Source organism: Chaetura pelagica, unplaced genomic scaffold (genome assembly GCF_000747805.2).
Source record: "Chaetura pelagica isolate M959 unplaced genomic scaffold, ChaPel_1.0 scaffold246, whole genome shotgun sequence".
Lineage (NCBI taxonomy): Eukaryota > Metazoa > Chordata > Aves > Apodiformes > Apodidae > Chaetura > Chaetura pelagica.
In genome coordinates, this window is record NW_009953647.1 from 316,677 (window position 1) to 344,047 (window position 27,371).

Here is a 27,371-nt window from a genome sequence, read left to right on the forward strand (position 1 = left end):
TCATTTCCTTTGTTAAAATGGAAAAAGGGTTGTGTTTCGCATTTATGTACCAGTAATACTATTAAGTCAGCACTTGGTGTTACATGTTACAAAGCCCACTGTTAAAGATGATTCCTTTGATATATATATTATTTTTTTAGATTACAAGCCGAATGTATGAAGGACATACATCTGCACATGTATTTCATGTTTTAGATATGGAATTCTACAGTAATACGTTCCAGACCCCTCTTTTTATGTTCAGTTAGATGACTTGGAATAATCCAGCAATTGACAAAAGGATCTTGTTTAATAGCATTGTTTTCTTTTGGTGCAAGAGTTTATCTGACCTGTTTCAGTTGTTATGCACTCTTCAGATTTAGAAAGCCTTACTTTGTTTATGCTGTGCAAGGGCTCATGAAAACTGAAGACATACAAAAAGTAAGACTCAAGACTACCAGACTCTCTGAAGTGATGAGCAATTTGTCTCTTTTTTTTCAGTTATAACTTGGAATAGACTCCTAAATAATTTTGGTCCTTCATTGCAGTGATGAAATTGAAAGCCTTCCCTAAAATTAAGCTTAGGATGAAAATAGTAAATGTAAATTTTGTTGTAATGGAGCATGCAAATACAGCCGTTTTTTTCAGTTGCTGGAATGTTTAAGCTTGTTTTCTCATGGCTGTTGAGGAAGCGGTCACACATGCCTTCTCCAATTAATATTTTGATGCTGTTATTGCAGTCTAAAAGCAGATATCCCAAAGCAGCACTGAATGCTGCCTAGGTTTATGAAGAAAGAAAATGTATATCTTATGTGTCTTGCTGTCTGGTTTTCAGGTTCATTGATGACAGAAATTTGAACCACTGAACTGTTAAAACTCCATAGTAGATATGATTCTGTAATACTTTTCCTATTCAAGTTGTGAAAAGTGTATGTTTATCTAGAATGTTTTCACAGACTACAGAAATGAGTGAAGCAAGCCAGCCTGAAGTTGAGGCTCCACCCTCAGTAGATTTAAATGAAGCTTCATCTAGCATAGTTGCAAGCACTGAAAATATTTCCAGTTCACCTACCTCAGAGATACCTCCAGCCTTGCAGCCTGAGTAAGCTCTTTTGTTTTTGTTATTTTGGTCTCTGAGTGAATAGCACTCTGATGTTATTTAAAAGGGTTACTTCTTCAGGCTTGATAGGGGTAATACTTGGTGGTAAGTCACAATTCTGCTGTATTTAGTTCACGATGTCAGTGTGTGGGCAGCCTCTGTGATGGTGTCTGCTCAAGGACACAGTGCTAACAAAATATGCCATAATTACTCAGTGCATCAATGAAGAGCTGTGTGCTTGCATGAGGTGTTGTACTGTTGCTGTTACCAGTTTCTAAGCTGCTGCTTTGGCAGAAAAAATCCAGTGTCTTTTAAGTGCTAGGAAACCTGTACTATAAAAGCCCTCAGGACTTTGCCAGTAGGATATATGCCCTTCACAAATGTGCTTTCACATCTGTGATAACAGAAATAAAGGCTGCTTTAGTGATGGCCTCTGCTTTCAGTTAAGGAAGGACTTTGCAGAATTTTATTCCAGGCCTCACAATAGAGTAGTCTTTAACTTCTGATATAAAGAGACTTTTGATGAAATAGCAAATTTTAGTATAAATGCAAGCAAGACAGTTTGTAACCCTGGTGTTTAGTGTATTGCAGAGCTACCTCTGCTGCAAGCAGTCTGCAAGAGTTGATGTGCTTAATTTTGTTTCCCTTCTTTTGTGCTATCAAATTTGAACTGTGGTTTGGAAATTAATGTGTATATACTAACATTTTCACAAAATTCTGGGATTTTTAATTTTTATTAAGTGTAGTGATTCAGTCATTGAAGTCCTACATGCAGGGCTAAATCGTTTGCATCTCAGAGGTGTGTTTTGGGGCATACAGAGAAACTACTCCCTGTTTGTAGCTGATTAATTCTTGTGTTTATTAGACTTTGCTGTATAGTGAAAAGTCTTGAATATCTGTGAATGTTGTTTTATACTGTGGGAACGTTATAAAATGAAAGGTACTAAAATGGGCTCCCTGTGCTTGTTACAGCTGTTTATGTTGGCTGTAGCAGTCAGAACAAAAAAGATCCCCTTTTAAGTTGCTGACATATTGTTTGTGTTTTTGCAGCTCTATATCATGATATTGGATTAACCTAGTTTGCTGCTGATATTGAAAAAAGCTTATGTTGAAACTCAGGAGGCAAAGTAAAGACATTTCTGTAGATCTGATTTATAACCACCTTGATCAGGATGAAAGTCATCCCTGTACCAGAGAAGGAAAGAGAAATCACAGAAGTTATTTTTTCCTCTTCTCTCCATCTTTTCCACTCGTTGCATCATTCCTAAAGAGCATGTAGGGAGGCTGTCTTTTTATTTTTTTGCCTTAGGGTTTGTCTGATGCAGTACGTTCAGTCTTACTGGGGGAGAAGAAGTAAAGCAGTGGGCACATTAGCTAGTTTGGGCTGCTTATGCAGCTTGGACAATGGTCTACTGGTTCACCTAATTTTCATTACACCAGTTAAAAAAAAAATACAGTGGAAAGGAATTCTGGCTGATTCTGTTGTATGTTATGCATCCCTTCTCTGCTTTTAGCCAAATTCTGTTCTTACTGCTGCCCATTTACTTGGAAACATTAGGACCTTTTAGTGATGAAAAACAGTCTTGTGTTTGATTCCTTTGAAAGGGAAAAGAAAATTTCTGGCAGTCAGGCAGCTACTAAGCTGTTCTTAGTTTGTAGTGATGATGGGGAAAATTACCCATTGCAGAGTTTGGTAAGATGTAAGAGAAGAGTTCTGAGAGATGAGAAACTAGCTCTGAGTTCCTTTGCTGGGACGAACAGGCTGGAAAAGGAAATTCTGTTCTTGGATGGGTACAGGTGAGAACGCAGTTCCACAATTATAGTATTATTTATGTGAGACTGTTGCTTTTTTAAAATTTTCAAATATCTTTGTGGTTGATTAGCAGGGTTAGTTGTGTTTTCAGAAGGGTAAAAAGCATGTTCTTTCTTTTTCTTCAGTGCAATAGAAAACTCCCATGCTGATATCCCTGTAGTCAGCCCTAGTGAAGCTGAGCAGTCAGAACCAGACTGTGATATTGGTGGAACACTTGAGACTGACCCTCAGAGTGAGTCTTCTTTTGTCAGTCCACAAGAAAGGTGAGTATTGAAGGAGGTTGAGAGTCTGAATAATTTAAAAGTAATTATTATGTTCTGTCCTGGCCTTGCAACTTTTGCATATGCTTGCTTATCTACATACTTTCTACATGTGTAATATTGCATATGGCTGAAAATGTGATCCTTTTATAGGTCCTAATACCGTTTAAAACTTTCAGCCTTTCAGGTCAACATATTGAGAACATATCATCTTCACATGGCAAGGGGAAGAAGACAAAATCTGAGTTTGACTCTAAAGTTCCAGTAGCTGAAAAGGGGGCAGATGATCAAAAATCTGCTCTGAATGCCTCTGACAACTTGAAGAGGGAGGTAAGCAGTACTGATATCCACTCAGTACACATAGGAACCTAATGCCATCTGTTAGATTATCACCATTCTTAAAGAAGAGTGATATCCCTCACTTTTTTATTGCTGCTGTGTAAGTGCACAGCCCCTCACATTCTGATTCTGATACTGTTGTCTCAACAAGGGTGTAACAAAGTGGGGAAAAAAGGGCAGCAGGGTTGATCCATTGGCACGGAATGGTTTTTTCTGACCTAAGTCTCTTCAAGTACAAGACTTGGGAAATACAAGAAAACTGTTTGGAGCTGAATCTGGAATAAATATTCCTCGTGTAATGTATAGTGAAGCTTGGACTTCCTGCTTGATGCTGAGGTTTTTTTACATAGGTTTAAAACAAAAGGAAGGGGGAGGTTGCACAATCCAGGTAATCGTGTAGAAGAGGAGTCTGAGGGTTGAATCTTGACTGAGTCAGGAAGTTCCTGAGTAGCAAGCACATGGCTAGAGGCAAAGTTGCTACTAGGAGGAAATGAAAGTTTGGTGTTTTTATTCTTGGCCACTGCTCAAGTGAGATACCTAGCTAGACAGATCTTTTTATACTTAACTGTATGACTGCTTTTATATTCTTACTGTGAGACACTTCCTAAAGGTTACTTTTTTAAAGTAGGCAAAGAATAACCAACACTGTGACAATACCATTTTTTGCTATTTTAGGATCTCACTTAGACTGTCACTAATAGCTTGGATAACTCTTTTAAAACCAGGAAGTTTTTCCCAAGATAACTGAATAGAGTATACTCTGCCTTAAAATTACCTGCAGTGAAGAAATCCTTTTAAGAACTTACTAGAAACAAATTGCTGTAAACAGTTTAAAAAAAAAAAGGTGCCAAGATTTTATTTATATCACCTAATGCTTTAAAGACTGCAATTTAAATAATTAAGGCCTTGGCCTGATGTCATAATTAAGCAAGAGCATGATTTGGCATTGCTCACTCAGTTTTTTGACTAACTGCTTTCATCATAGTACAAGGAGGATCTTTTATCCTGAACTTTCTTGAGAGAGGAATTCTGTCATGTCCATCATTCACATTTGAAGATTTCTGCTACAGGGAAACCTGAAGAAGCAGCAGATGTTTTATGAGACAGAATGCTTAAGTTTTACTTAAAATGTATTAGCTTAGCCAGAAAAATGTTTTTTCTGGCTTGTGAGCTTAACTTGGCACAGATGTGAGTTCAAATGATGTATCTGCTGTTGACTTGATGAGAGCGTGCTTTTTTTTTCACCCTTGTGCATTCAGGTTTTTTGTTTTCATTGTTGGCGTGGAAAAATACTCACCAAAAATACTCACAAACAATGGCTTCCTTTTGTAGAAAGACTATAAGAAAACAGGAGAAATTGACCCTACGTCGGTGATAACTCCAAAGGACCCTGGAGACATTCCAACATTTGATGAATGGAAGAAGAAAGTCATGGAAGTGGAGAAAGAAAAAAGTAAGTTCAGGATTCATTGGTTTAGACTAAATACAGACCACTTTCAACTTGTCTCAGATCTGAATAGTGAAACTATCTGAATTTGGAACGCAGCCTGAGTCTTCATTTTTCTACTAGAAGTACATAATTGATAACATTTATTATGTAAAAGCAGTGAGCTGTAGTATCTGAAAGTTAAACCCTTTTGTTTGTGTGCTTTGTTATAATAGCAATATTTTCTTGTTTCTAGGTCAGTCAATGCATCTTTCTGCTGTTGGTGGGCAGCATTCCACAAAAAAAGTCCAGAAAAATAGGAATAACTATGCCTCTGTAGAGTGTGGTGCCAAAATTCTCGCAGCAAATCCAGAGGCAAAGGTAAGCATTTACTAATTATTAGTATGCATTATTTCAGTTTACTCTTATGTAAGAAGTAGTACAAAGTACACTTACTTAAAATTTAGCACTGATTTCTGAAGAAATTTTTTTGTTCAGATTTATTGTGATTTTTTATTTACGAAACTTGAACTAAGGTCTGTCCCTTGTTTTAAGAGGGATTGCTGTAGAAAAATTTACATCTTTATGTGAATTTGTCAAGAGGAGCGGAGTCTGAGTACTGAAATGGAACAAAGCTGTGTTAAGTAGCTTGCCATCATAAATAATCTGTGATTACCCAACAGCAGTGTGGCATACCTTCTTCTGTATATTAGCTTAGAATGTTATGAAACTTGTTATTAATCTGTGTAACTAATACTGAACTTACTTTGAGAGAGGAGGGGAAAACCCCTTGTTGCTGCATTAATATCTACCATACAATTTAAAATAAATCTCTTCTTCATACAGAGCACTTCAGCTATTTTGATGGAAAACATGGACCTTTATATGCTAAATCCTTGCAGTACAAAAATCTGGTAGGTTGCTGTGGTTTGCTTCTGTGACAAGCAGGGTTATAGTTTTCCATTGTGACGGGACTGTACGTGTCCAGTGGGACTGACTTAACTTTGATGTGTCTACCTGAAATGTCTGTGTAAGGAACTTTGAAGGATTTGGCAGTAGACACTTGGTGTTCCCCAAAGAATTCTGTCTTTGGTATTGGGAAGTTTAAGTGAAGATTTTGGTTTCTTTCCCCAGCTGTCTGATAATCATAGGACATGATTGGTATTTCCTGTGTGCTAAGTGGTGCTTCAGAAGTGGTTTAGATCATATTTACTATCCTCAGTTTTTAGCTTTGTAACTTGCTACCTTTGAGTAGGAGATAGAAGAAGCTTTTGTGGCTGCTTCTAGGTGCTATCTGGGGTTACTAAGCTAGATATGCTGGTAAATGTCACTAGGGATTTTGAAGGGAGCAACAAGAGGACTCCTTATGGTACAGCATTTTTGTAGTGTTCTTTTATACCCTGTGAAGGATACTGTAAAAACAAAGGATCGAGGATTGTCATCGTAGAAAGAATAGTGCTTTTTTTAATAATGTCCTTTGTGTCTTCAAGGTTTGTTATTGAGCTCTGTGAACCAGTCCAAGTCAAGCAGCTTGACATTGCAAATCACGAATTATTCTCTTCCACTCCTAAAGACTTTCTGGTGTCTATTAGCGACAGGTATGTTACCAAAACCTGCCACTCTGAATGAAAAATTAAATAATTATTAAATGGATGACTTCATAAAACATGATCTCTGTATTCCTGTTACTGTGCAAAGTGTGACTTGTGAAATTACATGGCTTTTCTTTAGTGTATGTTATCAGTTACTGGCTTTTTTCCCATGGAAGGGCCGTGAGGTCCTAGAAGACATGGTTCAAGGTCTTTCCATGCTTCCTGTGTATTTTCTTTGCCACCTTAAAAATGAAAAGGAAAAAATATGTTTAAAAGTAGCAGTAAAGCAGTAGAAATTATACAACGGCTAGGTAATGAATGGCAGATCATTAAGTGAACATTCTTGAGTAGAATGCCAGTGGGGTTGTGAGCTGTCTTCTCTCATCATTCAGGCCATTTTCACATGGCTTAAACTGTCTTCAGTGCTGAACTCTGTCCAAAAAAAACCCCAAGCTATTTTTAAAAAAAAGTGTACCATTGAGGAGGTGTGAGGGCTAAGAATACTACTGACTGGCTTAAGGTCTTACTGAAGGGTGGCTTTATTGTGTTTTACGCAATATTGTAGCCTCAGTACTTTTAATAGGGCTTGCACACACTTAAGTTTGTGAAGAAGTACTGCTGAGATTACATGTTAGGACTAGCCTTATCTTGCAGCTTCTCTTTTAATGAAAAACATATTGCTACTATCTTATGGCTGAAATGTTTATCTTCTGTGAAAAGGCATTTTGAGAAACTTCAGGAGCTGTCTGTAAACAGTGGGGCTGATGGATTTAATTATCTGACTCTTGTTTGTTTCTAGGTATCCAACAAACAAATGGATTAAGTTAGGTACTTTTCATGCCAGAGATGAGAGAATTGTCCAAAGTTTTCCCCTGGATGAACAGATGTATGCAAAATATGTTAAGGTAACTTAAAACTGCTAAAGTATCCATGCTTCTCAGGAAAGGGAGGGTGTACTGCGCTTACCCTGTATAATAGGGCATCCAGAGAAACATGTTATGAAAGCATGCTTTACCATAAATGGCACTTGGTTTTTTTACTGGCATTAGTGCAGTTGGGCATGTACTAAACTCCTGTCACAATCACAAGTCTGTGCCTCCCTCATAATGGCAACAGAGCATCTTGGGAAGCACCTGTTACCTTGTGTCCAAGTACATATTTAGTTGATGTGTGAGTTAAGAGAAATCCAGACAGTGTTCTATTCTATTTGACTTCACCAACCATCTCCTGTGTATAAGATGAGAAGTATCAACCTGTTCTTTCTCTTGACTATACCTTTTTCTGAGAGGAAAAGGACCTGGGGTATCGGTTGACAGCTGGCTGAGTAAGAGCCAGCCATGTGCCCATGTGGCCAGAGTTGGCTATAGTGTGACCAGCAGGACTAGAGCAGGAATTATCATCCTGTATTTGGTACTGATGAGGCTGCACCTTGATTCCTGTGTTCAGTTTTGGGTCCCTCACTACAACAGGGACACTGAGGTGCTGGAGCAAGTCCAGAGAAGAGCAACGAAGCTGGTGAAAGGTCTGGAGAAAAAGTCTAATGAGAAGCATCTGAGGGAGCTGGTGTTATTAATCTGGAGGAAAGGAGACTGAGGGGAGACGACATAGCTCTGTGCAGTTACCTGAAAGGAGAGTGTAGTGAGATAAGGGTTAGTCTCTTCTCCCAAGTAACAAACAATAGAACCAGAGGAAATGGCCTAAAGCTGTTCCAAGGGAGTTTTAGATCTCCCTTGATATTAGGAACAATTTCTTCACAGAAAGGTTTGTTGGGCACTGGAACAGGCTGCCCAGGGCAGTGGTGGAGTCACCATCCCTGGACCTGCTTAAAAGCCATGTAGATGTGGTGCTGAGGGGTATGGTTTAGTGGTGGACTTGACAGTGCTGGGTTAACTGTTGGACTTAATGATCTTAAAGGTCTTTTCCAAGCAAAACGACTATGATTCTATGCTTAGACACTCCATGGAACATGGAGATTGGAACATGGAGATTGGAATACACATTTTCTTGATACTTTTGTGCTCTGTTCTGCTACACAGTTTTAAGTGAACCCAGAAGAGTAAGCATTTGAATTCTGGTTCTGATCCATAGATTTACAGTGCAGTTTTGCAGTTATTCAATCTTAACTGCAACTCATGAAGGTCATTCAGGCTTTCTGCTACTGGAGCACTTACTATGATCTCTCTGCTTTGAAAATAACTTGCAGTGAACTACCTTTACCCAGGAGACTCAAAGAGAATAAACTCTAAATAATGTAGTACTTGGACTGGGATAAAAGCTTTCGGGAAAATAATGGGATGTAGTGGAAGTTTAAAATAAAGATTTCCAGATACTCTCCAGTGATGTGTTATCTTCCAACTATGGTGCTTTGCCTGTGCTACTGAATTTATGATTAATACTGTCATGAAGAAGTAGCACAGAATGATAGTTATCTAACTTTTCTACCCAGAAATTATGCATGAGTCACAGGGTTAATGTATTTTTAATTCTGCTTTCTGGCTGAATTAATGCCTTAAGGTATCTGTAATCTTGCTTGTCACTGAAGTTCCAGAATTACACTAGATGCTTCAGCACTTAATCCCTTGGCAGATACAGTGTTCTGCTTTGAATAATGTAGCATGGTAAAGTTTTGAAAGGGTTGTTCTTTTAATTTTTTTACTTCATAGCACAAAAAGTAAGCAAGTTCTAAGCGTGCCTGGTCTACAGAAGAGTCAATTTTTTTTCCAGAAGTCTGATTATTTTTAAGTGGCTTAGTGAACTTATATGAAAAATAATGGAAATCTTTTTATAAGAGTGCTTGAAAATATCACTGTGTAGACACATTCTCACTAGAATTACACTGATGCCTGAAGCTTCCAAATGTATCATCAGATGCTCCATGAGTTTTCTTCCAGTTGTGTTTCTATAAGTTGATGCATGTTATATTGAACTTAGCAGTACAGAAAATGCATGCTAGAAGGGTTTTTTCCTTCTGATTCTTCTGTAACCTGTGCCTTTAATGGGAAAAAATAAACTTAGTAAATTTAACTCACTTTAGTATTCTGTCTGCATCATGCTGCTTAGAAGAACTGAGTAACTGAAGTTCATTAATAGAACACTTGCATGTGGTCTTCTATCTGCAAGGTACAAGGACTAAATGAAATCTTGCCACGTAAGGCAGGTGAAGTAGTATTGTAACTTTATCCTTAATAACTTGACTTAGGCATGTTTAGTACTGAATAAAAACATTACAACTCTTTAATTGCCTGTGGCATGTGTTCAGCCTTTATACTGACATCTTTTTTTTTTTTCTTTTCCATTCTCTTGCTTCAGATGTTCATCAAGTACATAAAGGTTAGCAACCTCCTCTTTTGGAATGATGAATGCATGGGGCTTGGGGTGTTCTCTGCTGCAACTCGGCACTTTAATGCATGGCAAGAACAAATCTTTCAGTCTTTTCTGTTGTGGACAATCGACAAATCTCTTGAGTAAACAAAGCTCGCAATTTTAAGATTGGACGTATATGCACTCTTGACTCTGTGGGTCTTTGGAGTTTTATTTTAAGTACCTTTTATTCTTTAGGTGGAGTTGATATCACACTTTGGATCTGAACATTTTTGTCCCTTAAGTCTTATAAGGTAATAGCTTCAGTGTTTACTTTGCCTTTATACCTCCTTACAGTGGGGATTACTGTGTTTTAATAATAGTTGGGCAACAAATCGAGTTTATTGAAGTTATTTGGAAGTACTGTGAATTGAAGTAGTGGCTTGAATTACCTGCTGTGTAGCTTGCTTCACATCTCTTTAAAGAAGCCTTGAATATTTTTGTTTATTTCTCCAGTTTGTAAGGAATAGTTTATATTTGTGGAGGGGAGGAAACAGGAGCTTGAGCAGCCTTACAGGGGGACATAAGCATTTCAAGGCTGACCAAGAAAAAACAAGGAACAACTGAATTAAAAAGAGCAGGTGTGGTGAGGGCTTTTGAGAAGCTGCTGTTGCCTAGTACCCAGGAACATACAGGTAGTAATGTTTGGAATATCTAAATCGGAACAATGGTGTGTGTGTAGTTCAGGGAATAATCAACCTATGTTTCAATTCTCCTGTCAAAGCTACATCAGGATTTGAACCTGAGAACTCTGGGTTGCAAGCCAGACTCATTTTCAGTTGACAAGACTGCTTTAAACTGGGTTGATGTGTCTTAATTTTGGCAGAGCAAGTCAAAGGGAATATAGCGTGCTAAGTGAGATAGTCACTTCTAAAGTTAGTCAAAGATGAACCTGAAGAGGGTGTTTAAGAGCTTATGGAGAGCTTAAGGTGGGGAAGTCTAGGTTTGAGTTCAAGTTAAAAAGGAGGAAAAATCTCTTTGGAGTTACTAGAATTTATAATAGGATCTTGTTTTTGTGCAGTGCTTGGAAGCATACAGTGATCTTTGTGGGTAGGAGTTAGGAGGAAATAAGCAAATGTGCTGCTTGATCTTGGTTAACTTAAGGCAGCTATTGCTTATCTAATTTATTTGCTACATGTTACACAGTGTTAATATTGCTTATCAAATTATTAATTGTCAGCTACAGGATTAAGCTAATATTTAGTCTTCTTTTTAAAACCTTGTTCTTAGGGTATTTGGTACTAGCATGGTTGAAGAGTATGAAGAAATAGCAGATTCTCAGTATCAGTCTGAACGACAAGAACTCTTTGATGAAGATTATGGTAAGCAAATAACTTCTGCATTTTTAGCTGTTCAAATGTGTCTTGTGCTAGTCTGGTAACTCATCCTTACCTGCATAGGGTAGATGATTTGCTAAATTTACTTTTAAGACTTGTTGACAGTATTTCAGCATTTCTGGGCTTGTGGAACAATCCTTTTATGTTTTAAACAATGTGTTGTAACTATTTGGAGGGTTACTTTAAAATAGGAAGTCTGTAATTTGCTTGGCAGGCTAGGCAATGCTATCCTCATGTGCTGACTGTAGAAAGGATAACTAATCCAGGCAGCTTATATGAAACAGCTTTATTCTTAGTGTCCATAGCTCATTTCCTCAGATTATTTGTATAACCAGTGCTGCAAGCAATTCGAAAGGTACTTTTTTTGGCTTGCGGACTTTGTATTTAAATAAAAAATATGAAAATGCCTACCTCCATCCCTCAGGAGGAGGAGGAAGGGGAAAAAAATCCATACGAAGCTCCCTGAGTTGTTTGCTGCAGCTTTGTCATGAATCCTGGGGAAACTAAAGCTTGAACCCTCAGCTCTTTGGGCTTCTTTCCTTCGGATTTCTCATTGCTTGCAGTATGATATTTCAGTAATCTGACCTTTAACTCTATTTCTGTTTTATTTAAACACTGTCAAACTGTCATAGTTGAATGTTATGTTAAATCTTTATTTTCTTTGCCCATGACATTTAATTGTGATAGTCATCAAGTGTTCTTCTTTATACATAGATTATTTACTGGATTACAATACAGGGGAAGAAAAATCTTCAAAAAATCTCCTTGGTTCTGCTACAAGTGAGTATGATTTAGTAGAAAAATAATTGCTGTGCTGAAACAAAATGAGCTGCTTGAAAGTGGAAGGAAATTTTGTCATGCAACAACTACAACTTTGTTCTTTTTCTGCTGAAACAATTTATTGTGATTCTTATTCAATTTCATAGGAATAAATAGTAACCATTGGAAGTTGGGATATCATTCTTATTGTTCTTAAAATAGAAATTCATGAATCTGTATTTTTTTGAAATGTCTCTTTCTGTTCTTAGGAATCCTGAGCACTTAAAAATAATGTTACATAGGGCTGTAAATAACCAGTCCTTCTGTGTTGTAGAACCTTAATTATTCAGACCTTGGAAATCTGTGCTTAAGTAAGGTGCCTAGTTTATAGGAGGGAATATAAAGATTTCCTATGTAGAGTTTGAAAGGAAGGGATAGAGAGCACTGTTTCTGAGAAGTCTTTATGTAAATATTGTAGTTTCTATGTTTTTTGTAAGAGCTATATATTTTTTGAGGAGAACTAATAGTTTTGACTGTAGTGTCACTTTTCCACTGGAAAAATTCCAGATGTGGGGTTGATTTGGTGAAGAATACTTGAATATTCCATTTTGTTGGTATTCATAACTGGTGAATCATTTAGGATAGTATCAGCTGCCACAGAGCTTCTTCTAAAGAGCTCTTGCACTGGACCACTTCTTCCCTGATAGTGCTTATCTCTTTTCTGTGACTTTCAAAGTTTCTATCTTCAAGCTATCTTGATGAGGCATTTTCACATTTCTTTCTGCAAGTGCAGTATTGCAGGGTAAATTCCAGATGTGGGGTTGATTTGGTGAAGAATACTTGAATATTCCATTTTGTTGGTATTCATAACTGGTGAATCATTTAGGATAGTATCAGCTGCCACAGAGCTTCTTCTAAAGAGCTCTTGCACTGGACCACTTCTTCCCTGATAGTGCTTATCTCTTTTCTGTGACTTTCAAAGTTTCTATCTTCAAGCTATCTTGATGAGGCATTTTCACATTTCTTTCTACAAGTGCAGTATTGCAGGGGTTTTTTTGTTCACTGTCTGAAAAATGCAGTGACTTTCCTATTGGTTTCTTTGAATTCTAAACCTATAATGAAAATATTTGGAACACCCATGACTGATAGTGCTTTTTGACAGAGAGCTGAGTGCTGACACAATGGCAAGGTAGTCAGCATTCCTTTTTATGAAGGAATATTCTCTTTGAGTGTCAGTTTTCTGCAATAGGTTTCTTTATACATGCATACTTGGACAAATGTGATGAGTTCCATTTTGCGTCATTTGTCTTAGAGTGGTACACAGTGAGGAAGATAGGCCTCTGGGGAGGAGACAGTGGGCTTCTCAGGTGTTTGATCTTGTAAGAAGCATTTTGCGGTTTTCTGCTAGTCTAACCTGTGAGGGTAGCTCATTGTGCTTCCTTCTGCTGTTCTCTTAGACTGGCACGCTTCTATACGAACTCTTAATTCTCCACCTTATTCTGTTTCTCCATCAATAACAAGTGATTCGCACTTCAGGTTTAACAACTTTTGTTTATCATGACTTAGCAAAGAATACACCCCCAGATAGACATGTAATTCAAGAATGTATTTTCTGATGCGTTTTGGAAGGAAAGGAGAATTGAGGTTCTGAACGGAGATTCTTGGATCTTAAATTTGTCATTACTTCTAAAATGCCTAACTTGATGAACTTATCCATGTGACAGTACAGATGTATTTTGGTGTGTGGGAGAAATGGGCAAAATTGTGTTAACTTCTGCATGTTTACAATAAGGTGCTCTTTTCTTATTTTCCATCACCTAAATAAACCTGGCAATGATGATTGTTTTCTGTATCCAGACCAAAGTGTTAGCTGTATCCAATATCTGTGCTGATATAGAGCAGACCCTCTTTGCATTTACTTCTGTGATTTTTTTGGGGGGGAAAAAACTGTTTTACTTAATAGATCCTTAGAAATACATATCTAAGTCAGATCTGTGGGTATTTGTTATGGTTTTCTTCTAATTGCTTTGACTGGTCTAGATTGCAGTCAAGTAACATGTTGCAAAGTGTAGATTTTTGTCTTCAAATCTTAAAATATTTAGAATTGTTATGTTGCAGCTGTATCAGAGCCAAAACTAATATTTGGGATTAAGGAAGGAGGTATGATGCAAAATGAGACTTCAGCTTAATTTGAGTGAGTCTTTGGTATTCTGTGTCTGTCCTGCTGCAGGTGTTGTGTTTTTAAAGGCAGAATTCTGTGTTGCTCATTTAGCAAATCACATTTCTTGACTCCTTTAGTGCTATTATGATAAATCATCCGATCTGTCTTTATTAAAGCTCTTCTGTTTGAGTGTTGAAGCTCTAAATTTCTGGCTTGGGACTTTCAGTTGTTTGTGCACTCAGGTTGTCAGAAAACTTTATGCTTATATACAGAGTTGGCTCCAGACTGGAAGAGAAGGCTCCAGGGAGACCTTATAGTGGCCTTTCATTACTGAAAGGGGCTACAGGAGAGCTGGGGAGAGACTTTTCACCAGAGAGGATAGTGATAGGGCAAGGGGTGATGGTTTTAAACTGTAAGAGGGTGACATTTAGGTTTGATATTGGGAAGAAATTCTTCACTGGAATAGGTTGCCCAGGGAGGCTGTGGAAGCCCTCTCCGTGGAGGTGCTTAAGGCCAGGTTGGATGAGGCTTGTGCAGCCTGGTCTAGTGGGTGGTGTCCCTGCTCATAGCAGGGAGGTTGGAACCTGATTATCTTTGAGGTACTTTCCAACCTTAACCATTCTGTGGTTCTATGATTCTTCTGTTTGTCCTACTGTTACTGGTTTCAGTGGGCTAATGATCAGCAAGTAGTTATCGCTAATTTTAGAAGCTCTAGCTGATAACGGTTGGATACAGATTTTTAAATATAGGCTTGTAGGTTATAAATTTATCCTTTAAAAGCAACAGATGCATCCTCTGTAATAGGATGACCAGATTTTCTTATGTCCTTATGCTGTGATTTTCAAGCAAATGTTATAAAATAGCAGATCGCTCAGTGATCCTAATCCCTGGGCCCTCTGAATATCTCCTCTGATTTTTTTTCCCTTTTAGATGCTATTCTAAGTATGGTTAATATTGCTGCTAATATGCTTGGAGCCAAAACTGAAGAGTTATCTGAAGCTGAAGGTATTTATTTTTTTTTTCAGATGGAAAGCAATCTAGAAAGCTTTTTTTTTTCTTGTTTTGTTGGAGTTTTTTTTGAGAAGTTGGATGATCTGTGTCTAAATATTTGGTTTTCACCTTTTGTGGTATGCCTGATTAGTGCCATAGAATTCTTATCCTACTGATTGTTAAAGTGCAACAAAGTTGCTGAATTTTCTGAGAAGGGCACTGATACAAAGATAAGATACAGTTTGATCAGCTGTATTTGGAGATGTTTACTCTCCACTTTCTAGCTTTAGTTGTGAAGTCTTGCTGCTACTTCCTCAAAGTTTTGAGACTGTCCAAAAAATATTACGCAAACTGTTAGTAGCACTTTCAAATAACTGAATGACAACTGCAGTTAATTTGGTAGTGCAGTTAATGATCTTTAAAAACCCAAGACCAACCCTAAATGCCCCAATTTCTTCAATTATTAAATGTTTATGTTCATATTTTCCTCCTTTGTGCAGCAGGAAACAAAAGCATATCTGAAAATGTCACTTCCACCCCTGCAACTTCAACAACTGCACCAAGATTGCCTGAACCAACTCCTGTTCCTTCACCAGAGTAAGTGATTGGTGTTGGGGATGTTTTTCAGTGTGTTCCTAGTTGAGACTAACATGGACCAGTCTGGAATACTTAATAGTAGAATGCTCAGAAATGGCACGGTGCCTTTAAACAAGTAAAAAGACCCAGTATTTGGTGAAATCTCTAGTATGTAATTTAATATCCAGGGAATTTTATTGCTTCAGTTACTGTTGATAGCTATTTCCATTATAATGTTTTGTTTTAGCACTTGACTAAATGCCAGGATGCATCACTAACATTCTCAATTGTTTGTATTACTTTGTTTAGAAGTAGTAGAATGAGTGTTTTGTGCTTGGTTATTGCAGATTTCTTGGGTGAAAACTGACTTAATATTCTTCCAGGTTTTGCAGGTTGTCTCCTGCAAGAGAGACTAATACAAGTTGTACTGATGAAACTTCAGTTAACTTTTATTGACAACAAACCTGTTTTAGAAGCTTACACTTTTTTGCTAGGCTCTCCTTGATGTAAATATGTGTGCAAAGATACACAATTAGGTTGGAAGGAAGAGTTGTATATAGATATTCTGTGGGTTTTTTTCCATTTGATTGTGATGGCTTAGAACTGATTTGGCTGCTTAGAGCTGAGCCTCTAGTGCTTAAATGTTAAGACATGACTTATGGTGTATTTAGTGGTTTTATGGCTTCCTAGCACTCTGAGTGACTGAGGAAGGTTAGTGGCAAGATTGTGATTCTTGCATTTGAAGATTGCAGCAGCAGAGGAAGATGCTTGCTATCTAAAAACTTAGTGATATTTGATCAGGTAAGTCTTTTCAGGGGTGAGGGGAGGGGGAATATCTGAGAAGCCTTGCTGTTTCAGAACAAGGGTTGAAATCATTCATTTACAAACTGGGATTGAAAGCCACCAGAGAATACTGTATCCAGGGCTGGCCACTGGAAACAGCTTTGCTGTTTTTCTTGAAGATCCTACTTTTGTAGTCTACCAGAAACAGGCATGTAAAACTGTTGAAGTAACATCCCATCTTTAACTCTTTTGTTGTAGACTTGTCACTACAGATATTCCACAGATAGATAAAGAGCAATTAGTGGTGGATTTGACAAAAGAAAGTCCTATTGTTCAGCTAGTACAAGAGTATGAAGAAGATACAAGCCAGTCAACAGTAACCTTGCTGCCCAGTGATGAACAGGAAGAGGAAGCATTGGCATGGTTTGAGCTCGAGACAGAAAAGTACTGCTATGACATGGCAGCAGCATGTTGCATTTCCACCTTTTCAGAATATCTGTTTAAATGGTGTTCGGTTGCAGTAGCCATGCATCGGCAGCACAGTAAAACTGAAGGGAAAAAAGGACAAGATTACTCTGCTGATGTTCAGCAGCCACAGGCAGTTCTGCCTGAATCTGTTCATACATCAATAGATGAACCTCTGCCTGAGCAATCAGAAAGCAAAGTTGAGAGACCATCTGGATCTCCTGTTGCAGTTGACTTCAGCAGTGTGGTCCATGAAGAGAACAGTAATGAAACCACAGATGCGATTGAGCTGGAACCAAGCCATCCTCAAACTGTCTCTCACTCCCTCCTCTTAGAAGTTACTTCTGAAGTTAAGCTATTGCCAACAGCAGACATGGTGTTGGAGCCTGCAAAAGAAGATTCAGGCCAGGTAGCCCCAAGGGTATCTCCCCAGGTGGATATAACTGAGATCAGCACAGAAACAGAAAAGACTGAGAGCTCTATTGCAGAGGAAAATCCTGTAGCTTCTGAAACCAAGGTGGCCACTGAGGCAAAGGATTTGAGCACAAGAGAGACTATTGCTACTCCAGTGATTTCAAAGCCTACAGAGACTGTTCTGCAGCCTGAACATACAGTGGGCGTGGTAGCCAGTGATGCTGGGGAAGGAAAGGAAAGTGCTTCACAAGTGCAGAAACCTGCTTTGCCTCCTATTGAGTCTTCTGTAGCTGCTGAAACAAAGGAGGATGATCAGGCAACTGAAGAAGCTTTAATGGCAATTCCGGTCCCTGGGGGACCACAGAGAACAGCTACAGACTTCTATGCAGAATTGCAGAATTCAACAGATCTAGGCTACACTAATGGGAATCTTGTTCATGGATCTAATCAGAAGGAGTCTGTCTTCATGCGACTTAATAATCGCATCAAAGCCCTAGAAGTAAACATGTCTCTCAGCAGCCGTTATTTAGAAGAACTTAGTCAGAGGTAAGTCTGAGGAGGACTGGTAAGAGTCTCCTGTATGTAAAAGTGATTTTAGCCAGCAATACAATGGAACATACGCATGTGGGAAGTAGTACAGTGGAAGTGGAGTATAACCTACATCACAGCATAAGCCTTTTTGGAAAGCAGAGAAAGGTAACCGATCGTAGGTAGCTACTGGACACCTAGATGGCTGTGAGTGGCAGGGTTTCCCTTTCTGCATTTCAGATAAAATCCTATTTCTTTTGACAAATATTGTTTTTTTTAAAAAGGGTAGAGTGTTGCCAGGATGTAAGTGCTAATCCTGTCCATAATCCTTTCAACAAAAGGGGCTATCCAGTTGTTGCTGTTAAGCTGAAGAGCACAGGCCTACAATGCCTTCTTTACTGAATTGATTGTTTCCACTTAAACTACTGTGTTGTCTGTAATAATTTTTGTTGAAGGGAGCATAGAGAGGGGACCAAGAATTTTCTATGAGGGATGTAGGTATATTAGTGTTCATCTATGCTGCTCCTTAGCCATAAGAGAATCAGGAAAAGTACCATTTCTGAATTGGTTCCAAGGAAGAGGCTCTTTGGTGTATTTCCTGTAGTGTTGTCTCTGTTTGCAGAGAATTCTCCATAATGAATTCCAGTAAATTTGTCCTAAACTCTGAGGTGTTGAAATAGATTTTACTTTAACCTTAGGGAAAACCCACAAAAAAACTATAGAGAGATACGTATCTGTTTTGTGTGAAACTTAAAAGGAAATACAACTTGATGTTTAAATAAAACTTCCTTGGGGAAAGAGAAGTTTTCTGCTGGCATAGTCTCATTTTCTGAAGACAAGTCTAGTGCCAAGGAGTTAATGAACTAGCATTTCCAACCATTATGTCCTTTTTTAGGTACCGAAAGCAAATGGAAGAAATGCAGAAGGCTTTCAATAAAACAATAATAAAACTTCAGAACACCTCAAGAATAGCAGAAGAGCAGGTATGGCTTGTTGGAGTACTTGAATGTTTTCCTAATTAGACAAGTTTACTTCTATGAAGAGTTGCAAGGAGATGCAGGAATTCTTTCTATTGAAGGTTTTTATTAGCTATGTCTGCCTTTTAAAAACATCTATTTCATGCTCTTTCTCTGTAATAAAATTTTTAGATATGTTCCCAGTCATTTTAGAATAAAACCATTTCCAGCTGTTTCCTGATTTTTGTGTTTGAAGGAAAAAAAACCCCAGTCGTCAGCTGGAAATGACTAAAAACTCTTCAATGTCTTTTTAATGAAAAAGTTACCTAGGTCATTTCCAACCTTTGTTTCTTGGTTGTAGCTGCACTAAACCCCATTTTAAAAATTGTTTTGTTTTTCATCCTAAATTTGAAGTATAGACAATTGGCCTGATGCTGCTGAAGAAACTTAGCCTTTAGAAAGGGAGAATTTGCCTTTGAGAATGTAGTGCATGTAATAAAAGCTTTAGTTCACTCTTTGAAATGTGATTTAAGGAAGTGGGAGCTGAAGGAGGTTTTCCCTGCTCTGCCATTCTAGCTTTCCCAATCAGCTGTGAAGCATGATGTTAACTGCAGTGCTGAATAATGACTAAAGCAACTGCATGTGACATAGCAGGCTTAATCCCAAACTGCTGGGAAATTTCTGAGGTGCAGTCCCAGCCTGTGGTTTGCTCATCCATCAACAATGGAGAAAACAGTAACTTCCCTGAGCTCGTATATACTCTCTTCTCTACTTTTTTTAAAGTAGCATCAAATGCTGGGCAGTTTGAGGTGTTCCTCTTGGTTAACCTCCCTGATAATCTGCTCACTTAATTTCTTACTAAGAATCTTGTTAGTGTTCTTTCCAGGAAATAGATGAAAGCTGCAGAGTTCTTGTTCCTGGCAGGTTTGGGCTCCTGTCATTAAGTGTCTGGCTTCTGATCCCAGAGCAGAACCTCTGCATCAGCCCTTAGGCTTTAGCTCTGCCTGGTCATCTGCATGTGTATTCTGTAATGTGGCAGGACATGACTTCCTGATAGTCATGGCACAGAGCTGGCTGTGCTTAATCTGTCTTCAAGATAAGATAGCAGAAGTCACTGCAATTAAATGCATTTGGCATAATGTTTCAAAATGTTATTTGTGAAGTAAAAATATTGCTGATTTTAAGTGTGTATATGACTAATGCTGCTTAAGCAGTTTAAAATGTTTTATGAAAGTTGTATTGAAAACAATACTGAGTAGGTCATGTGGCTACAAAATGCCTGGCTGTGTCAAACAGGATGTTAACTCAGTTAATTGTGAGGGTATATGGTAATGTAAACCTGATCTAAATAACATGGCCATGACTCTCTTTCATACAGGATCAGCGGCAAACAGAAGCGATCCAGCTGTTACAGGCCCAGCTCACCAACATGACACAGCTCGTTTTCAATCTGTCAACAACTGTGGGGGAATTAAAACGTGAGGTAATTATAATTCAGCAATATGGCACAAGAACTCAAGGGAACATAAACATAACTCAATTTGAAGAGGCCTGGAGTCCTTTTCATTTGGAAAGTTGTCTGTAGTGCCGCTTCCAGTCTAATTTAGCAGCTGGCCAAGGGAAGGGAGGAAAGCTTGAGTTGCTTAAGCTGTCTTGTGCACAACAAGATTCATAATCATTTCTACTACAGTCCTGCTAGTCCCACAATTGTAGTCTGACCCAAAGATAAAGATAAAACTTAATTGGGATAACTTAATATCTCAGCCTTCCTGTAGTGCTTCGGAATTGATAACTGTTCTGTGAAATGATTCTCTAATGAAATTAGGAAACTAACTACTGACTTGGAAATAGGGGTAATGGGAGGGTAATGGTAGTACCACAGTTGAAGTCTTATTCTGTTATCGGCTAGTGGTTTTTAGCCTTCAAGTCCTTGAATGCTCCTATAGCCCATAGATTGCATCAAAGCTCTGAAAAAATACTCAAATTTGAGCAAGTGTAAAGTGAAATTGCACAACAGTGACTTGTTAACATGTTAGTTGAGTTTTTTAATATTTTAATGTTTAAAACAAGAATAAAGAATAATTTAATGATACTATTGTCTTTAACAACTGTGTCAAATTTTTCAGGTTTCTGATCGACAAACTTACCTCGTGATTTCTCTGCTCCTCTGTGTCATTCTGGGCTTGGTGCTTTGTGTGCAGCGGTGCAGAAGCACTTCTCAGTTCTGTGAAGATTACCTCTCAAAAATTCCCAAAAGCAATCATTACCCAAGCCCCAAAAGGTAATTTGTTTGTATTTGAATCTTAATTTTTATTGCAGCTTATGTTGCTACTTCCTAAATCTGCTGGGACTGGCACATCTGCTTTAATTCTGAGTCTTCTTTCTGCAAACTCAAAATTATAGCAAAGAGCCAGTACTGCTCTGCAGTAATGCTCTTCTAGAAGAATTTTGGAGCTAATACACTTAATGTGCCTTAATAGTTTGTTGCAAGTGCCTTGATAGCTTGTTGCAAGTACAGTACTCGGTTTGACAGGCTTTCTTGGGCACCTTAGTGAATAATTCTGTCCTTCTGCCAAGGGCGTTTCATAATGAAAAATGCATATGACAGTCCTGAGAAGAACATGTTTGAAAGAGCTTTATGGATTTTGTTTCCTAGGTGTTTTTCATCCTATGATGATATGAATTTGAAAAGAAGAACGTCTCTTCCACTGGTCAGATCACAGTCTTTCCAGCTAGCTGGAAAAGAAGGTATTACTCATGTATTGTGTGTCTAGTGTTGCTCTATTAGTGCTCTACAGTGTGTGTTACTGTGAGTGTATGGCAGTGATACTACAATCCAGTGTCAGAGTACACTGGATTGTAGTACTTCATGTCTACATTCCATAGGACAAGGTGGTTCATGAAAGATGCCAGACACAGAACTTTGCTAAGTTACGCTAAAACATTAGATGTAGTCTTTTGTACTCTACAGAGGTTTTCATAGGGTTAGTAGCAATCCATGAAGGCATTCAGGTCTACAAAGCTATGACATATGAAAAAACTGGCTTTTCTTTTTAATGTCAAACATGAGAAGTCTGAATACCCTACTTCTGAGAAGTCCCGCTAGCCTGTCTTTAAAACTTAGTAGGTATTTAGGATCCAAGTTTGTCAAATATTGGTTTGGGTATGAGGAATGATCTGGTGTTCTCAGTATTCATATGGCACTCAGGATGCTGAATTTCGATTTCTTGGGCTATCAGCCATCACTATCATGCAAAACCAAAAGTGGTGCAGATTATAATAACTACCAAGTATGTAGCTGACATGGCTTTTCTAGGTACAGAAAACTTGCTTTGTGGGTTTTCATATTGTGAATAAAACTGCAAGGAAATTCATTAGTTCAATTTGGAACATATTTCAATAGAGACCAGCTAAGGTATAGACTAATTTTTTTGCAAAACCACACTTTTCCTGAATTCAGCCTTGCTTTGGCTTGGAAGAACAATTTACAAAGCTCTGGAGGAGTGCCAGACTGCTCTCATGTCGGTCTGAACATCTGTGTCATAGATGTCACACATGCTTCTAGCACCTGTCCTGTTGTGGGCAGGCTGCACATTAAACACCATTACACTGACAGCAGTTTGTTTTTGTAGATACTAACTTCTGAGTGTTGTTCCTTTTCCCTGAGGGATGTTCTCTGCACCTCTCCTTGTGGCCTAATCTATCAGGAGATCAAGTATCTATCCCTGACAGCTGCCATGGCAGCACAGGGGAATTCCTCAGTGTTGACTTCACTTTCAGTGTTCATTTGCTGTGCCTCCATTAACTCAAAGGGAGCAAAAATGTGTGTGATAAGCAGACGTTTTTGTCATACTGGTAATTATTTAGAATTGCATTACGCTAGAGCTGGCAGCATCAGGACTGCTAAGTGTATGTACCCTGTCTTACAGTGGATGCAGAGGATCTATACATCGTTGAACCCCTGAAGTTTTCCCCAGAGAAGAAGGTACAGTGGCTGTGTGTGGGCTCAGTGTGTTTCCACTGGCAGGTGGGGCATGGGTCAACTCCTCTCCCCTGCTCCCCTTCCCAGGCTTGGTTTTTACACTCTACTTCCCTTCCAGAACCTGACTTGTTTCTCTTTTCACTTGTGGTTTCAGAAAAAGCGCTGTAAATACAAAAGTGAAAAGATAGAGACTATTAAGCCAGCAACAGAGCCTCTGCATCCAGTAGCCAATGGGGAAATTAAAGGAAGGAAGCTGTTTACGAACCAGAGGGACTTCTCTAACATTGGGGAGCTTTATCACTCTTCACATAAGGGTCCTCCGTCCGAAGGAAGCTCGGAAACGTCGTCGCAGTCTGAGGAGTCCTACTTCTGTGGCATTTCGGCATGTACGAGTCTGTGCAATGGACAGACCCAAAAGACAAAGACTGAGAAGAGGGCTCTAAAACGAAGACGGTCTAAAGTTTCAGACCAAGGGAAGCTCATAAAAACTCGAATACAGACTAAGTCAGGGTCAATGCCAAGCCTGCATGACATAACTGAAGGAAACAAAGATATAACAGTGGGAACACTTGGTGTCACGGTGGTTTCTGGACACATCTAAAACTAGCTGAACTCAAACAGGAGAGTGTTTGTTCATTTGAGAACAGTCTGTGGTATTTTGTGGGAGGATAGTGGGAGACGAAGAGCTCGACTAATTGGAAAGTATTCAGAAATTTGGTTTCTGCTTTTTTAAATAGATGGGATTGTGTCAATCTTGGCTATAAGCTGCAGCTTTAAAAGGCTGATAATTTCCTATGAGAACAGCTTGGGGGGAGGGAGGGCGGGGTTCATTTTATAAAGGTTTTTTTTCACAGTTCCTTGGGCAGAGATTTTTTGAAACCCAGTTTGTTGGGTGGAATAGGGATAAAAGCCTAATCCTCTTCCTTTAGCTTTGTTCCTAATTCTTGCACCTTCCCATATTTATGTGCCTTTTGTCTATTTATAATGCCACTGGAAGAGGGGAGATACAATTGTTTGTCATTTGATTTATTTTGTAATTTCTCTAGCTTTTTTTGAAGATGCAACACTACAGTGCTGTGAAAGGACACATGTTGGCCGTCAGCTGGACTCAGTAATGTGGACTGGATACTGTAAAAATATTAAGATGGACTTGCCTGACTAGATTCTGGTTTTGCAAGCTCAGTTGAGGAAAATACCTCACTAGGGATGGTAATCACATTTATTTCCACCTTCAGATCAGAGCTGTAGTCTGACATACTGAATGAATGACAGTGACTCTTTAGGATTTCCTCTGTGCGATGGGATCTTAGACTGACAAATGCATTTGTGATCTAAATTGCCTGCTGTAGTTCTCTGGAGGAAGAAGCTGTTTCTGTGCTGAGAGTTCAGGAAGAATCTCAGCTGAAGTTTGTGTGAGTGAGCTGGTGCAGCCGGGCTGTTCTCCAGCCAGCTCTGGATGTGTTGAGTTTGCAGAGCTGCGAGGTCTGACCAGTCAGGCTGGTTCAGAGTGGGTATTTCTGTAATGTTTGCTTTTGTATTGGCTAACTAATGTGCAGTGTTTGTATGGTTGGTATTTTCATAGCCAGATGTTTTTTATTTTGACTGTGACTGTATATTTGAATACTATAGGGTGTGTGATTCCTAAAATGTTGAGTGTGTATCTGAGTGAATGGAACAAAAGGTTATTCCTTTTGACAGGTGTGTTACAGGTTCATGTTGTAAAAAAATAAGTTAACTTATTGAGCACTTTTAGTGGTACCCTTTTAACAGACCTAATGCCTTTCCTGGGTATTGTAAGTAATGTGACTTATTTAAAGCCTTTGTTTTTTTTGCTGCTTTCTTGTTAGTTTATGAATACTTTAAGGTGATGTACTTTTGGAGTTGATCTGCACAATTAGCCAGTCAGAGCACATGAACCAGACATGTTGAACGTGAATTCAGAAGGGTTTCAAACCTGGAGGAGAATACATACCATCTGAGTGCAGCATACACTGTTGTGGAACAAGAGTATGTAACTACAGAGCTGTAGTGCCATTAGAAACTGTGAATTTCCAAATAAATCTGAACACTTTGTCTTTAGTTTACTGGAATTTTTCATTTGAAAATGAAACTTGTGGTTTAATTTATTTGAGAAGGGGACTGGTCTTTAAATTTCAGTCCAGGGCTAAGGACTAAGGTCCTTTGGGCCCTAACAAGGAGATCATAAACTTATTTGTCAGTCTTAGATGTGTTTGTCTATTCAAATAAAAAAGGAGGGTCAGGGGAGGGAAGCTGAAGGTTGAGTGGTGCTTTGTTTGAAAGGTTAGGAATCACAGCTGTGTAGAACTGCTTGAAAAATTTCCAGCAGGTACTGGTTCATGTCTTGATCGGGGGGGGATCCCCAGAAGAAGCAGTAGGTTTCTGTGAGAACGACTGCATGAAATTACATCTTGGTACTCAGAGCCAAGGTGTGTGAAGGATATAAAAGACCATTAAAATACAATGTTAGTAATAATTTCAAACCAGAGTTTTCAGCTTGATGTTTGCCCTTTACTGGTCCTTTCCTCATAACTTCTAGCAAGCTTAGTGGTGCTGTGTGCAGCCAAGTGCCAAATTCACCAGCTGTCCAGCATCTACTTCTCTTGTCAAGTGACACAACCTCAGCACTGATTTCTTGCTTGAGTGTCTCAAGACTCTCTGCTTCATGATAGCACTATGATGTAAAAAGGAATTGAATATAGGATTTGTTGGGAGGCAGGGGGTGGGGGCTGGATTGTTTTTTGGAGGGGTGTATTTTTTGTGTGAAGCTTTTTATTGACTGGCTTTCCTTTTGATATATTACTTGTAGGAAGTGTGCTTTTCTTTACTGTCCTGGCAATCACCAAGCTGTTGTTCTCATCAGTAGGAGTCAGCTGAAGCTGGACATAACTGAATTTTTAGAACAGCCCATCTTCACTGTCTGGCTAAGAACCAAAGACTGGCAGAGCTAGAATACATTGATCAGTGTAGAATGAGGACAAATGAGTTGTAATGCAATCTGCAGGTAACAAATGTCTCTAACATGTTTTTATTTTGGCTTTGTTCTGGCTGGGCCATAAGCATTGGAGGAAGGGAAATTTGGTTGTGAAACTAAAGTTAAACCAAAGATGATGGTCATAAGTATTTATCAACTGAAGAGTGTGAGCACATGGCCCTAGGGCAGGGAGGGTTGCCTTTCCTGGGAGCAGCAATTTCCCCAGAAACTTTCTTCCTCATCCTTTCCTGTTTTGCTGTAATGGACCAACTTCTTACTTCGTTTTGTGTAGATTTGCTTCCTAGGCTGGATTACCCCACAGCACTGGGGAGCAGTCCTTGAAGATCACTTGGAAATGACATTTGAGCACTCTGTGCTGCCTCATGCAAGAGGAGTGTATTGTGTTTATTTGAGTGTTTGTGTATATCCCCATGCTCTCTTGGGAAGGTGATACTTAGCCTGGGACTGAAATCTGTCTTTGCTGGCACTCTTCAGCTGATAGGATTTGTTTTGTACTTTAGACGTAGGTGAGTAGATTGTGTTTACATTTCAAGCACATGTTCAAATGTCCAAGTTAACAATTTCAGATGTGAAATGAAATGCCTTCTATAGCAGTCCTTTAATACCCTTTATATATTTTATAAATTGTGCATGACTTAAGTATAAGGATTTGATGTATTTGTGGAAAAATATCAACTATAAAGCTTGTTATTAAATGAATGTGTAGGAAACGTGCCATGGGAATAACGCATATCCTAAATGGACAGAGGAGAGCTCTGTGGTGAGAATGTGGCTTGAGGCCACATGGCTTCTGATTCACACTGGCCAGGCACCTCACTTAGATTCCTGTGTTTCAAGACTGTTTTGAGATTGCTTCACAGCATTCCTACTTCTGAAAGGGTACCCCAAAATCATTGTAAAGAATAAATGATGTCATGGTCTATGTGGGTTCACTTTCCTGAGAGCTATTTCCTGTTATATGAAATGCTACCTCTGGGCTCTGAGCCAAAAGAATCTGGGGTGCTGGGGAGCATAGGCATGGTGCATGGTACAGATTTTTCTAGTATTTTCAGTACCTGTCTAACAGAAACTTAAGTGATATAGTGAAAATATTTTGTCCCTGCCCATGCAGTGGGGTTGGAACTAGACGACCCTGAAGGTCCTGTCCAACCCAAACCACTCTATGATGCTAAAAATGTCAGCCTAGGTTTTTTGTGCTAGGCCAGCTGAGATGGCTGTTAGAAGCAACAACTCCTGTGAATAAAGCACATCTGTCACAGCACTGCTGCTGTCTGTCAGGCAAGGAGTGTCTTTCATATTCTCCTGAGTACGTTACAGAGCCGTTTGCTGTGCCTAGGTCTGACCTTTCCAATCAAAGCATAGGTTGTGCTTCAGCCCCTGAGAATGCCAGTGTCTGGTGGAACCAACAGAGCCAGTTGTGTTATTGCAAATTTGAGTATGTTCTGGCAGCAGACTGGAGATGGAACCAGAGCTTCCACCTGCTGCTGTGGGCTCCTTTTAATTCTTTGTAACTGCCTTTTTTTTTTTTTTTTTTTTTTT

At 38.9% G+C, this 27,371-nt stretch overlaps 1 protein-coding gene across 1 annotated transcript; it reads left to right on the forward strand.

Annotated features, from left to right (window-relative positions):
* Positions 1–944: 944 nt before the first annotated feature.
* Positions 945–23,867, forward strand: SUCO (SUN domain containing ossification factor). The gene is made up of 20 exons (XM_009999867.1): positions 945–1,081; positions 3,017–3,154; positions 3,331–3,481; positions 4,823–4,943; positions 5,173–5,297; positions 5,763–5,830; positions 6,407–6,514; positions 7,308–7,413; positions 10,067–10,122; positions 11,099–11,190; positions 11,920–11,985; positions 15,056–15,130; positions 15,616–15,712; positions 16,733–17,899; positions 18,777–18,864; positions 20,216–20,320; positions 20,964–21,118; positions 21,494–21,585; positions 22,767–22,822; positions 22,974–23,867. The coding sequence occupies exons 1-20, from the start codon at positions 945–947 to the stop codon at positions 23,418–23,420; spliced, it is 3,450 nt and encodes a 1,149-aa protein (XP_009998169.1). The 3' UTR covers positions 23,421–23,867.
* Positions 23,868–27,371: the final 3,504 nt, after the last annotated feature.

Excerpts from the sequence above, each read along its gene's own strand:
- SUCO (XM_009999867.1), top strand. The coding sequence starts at position 945 with ATGAGTGAAGCAAGCCAGCCTGAAGTTGAGGCTCCACCCTCAGTAGAT. Across the intron at positions 5,831-6,406 it reads CCTTGCAGTACAAAAATCTG|GTTTGTTATTGAGCTCTGTG; the intron begins GTAGGTTGCTGT and ends TGTGTCTTCAAG. Across the intron at positions 20,321-20,963 it reads TGGGGGAATTAAAACGTGAG|GTTTCTGATCGACAAACTTA; the intron begins GTAATTATAATT and ends CAAATTTTTCAG.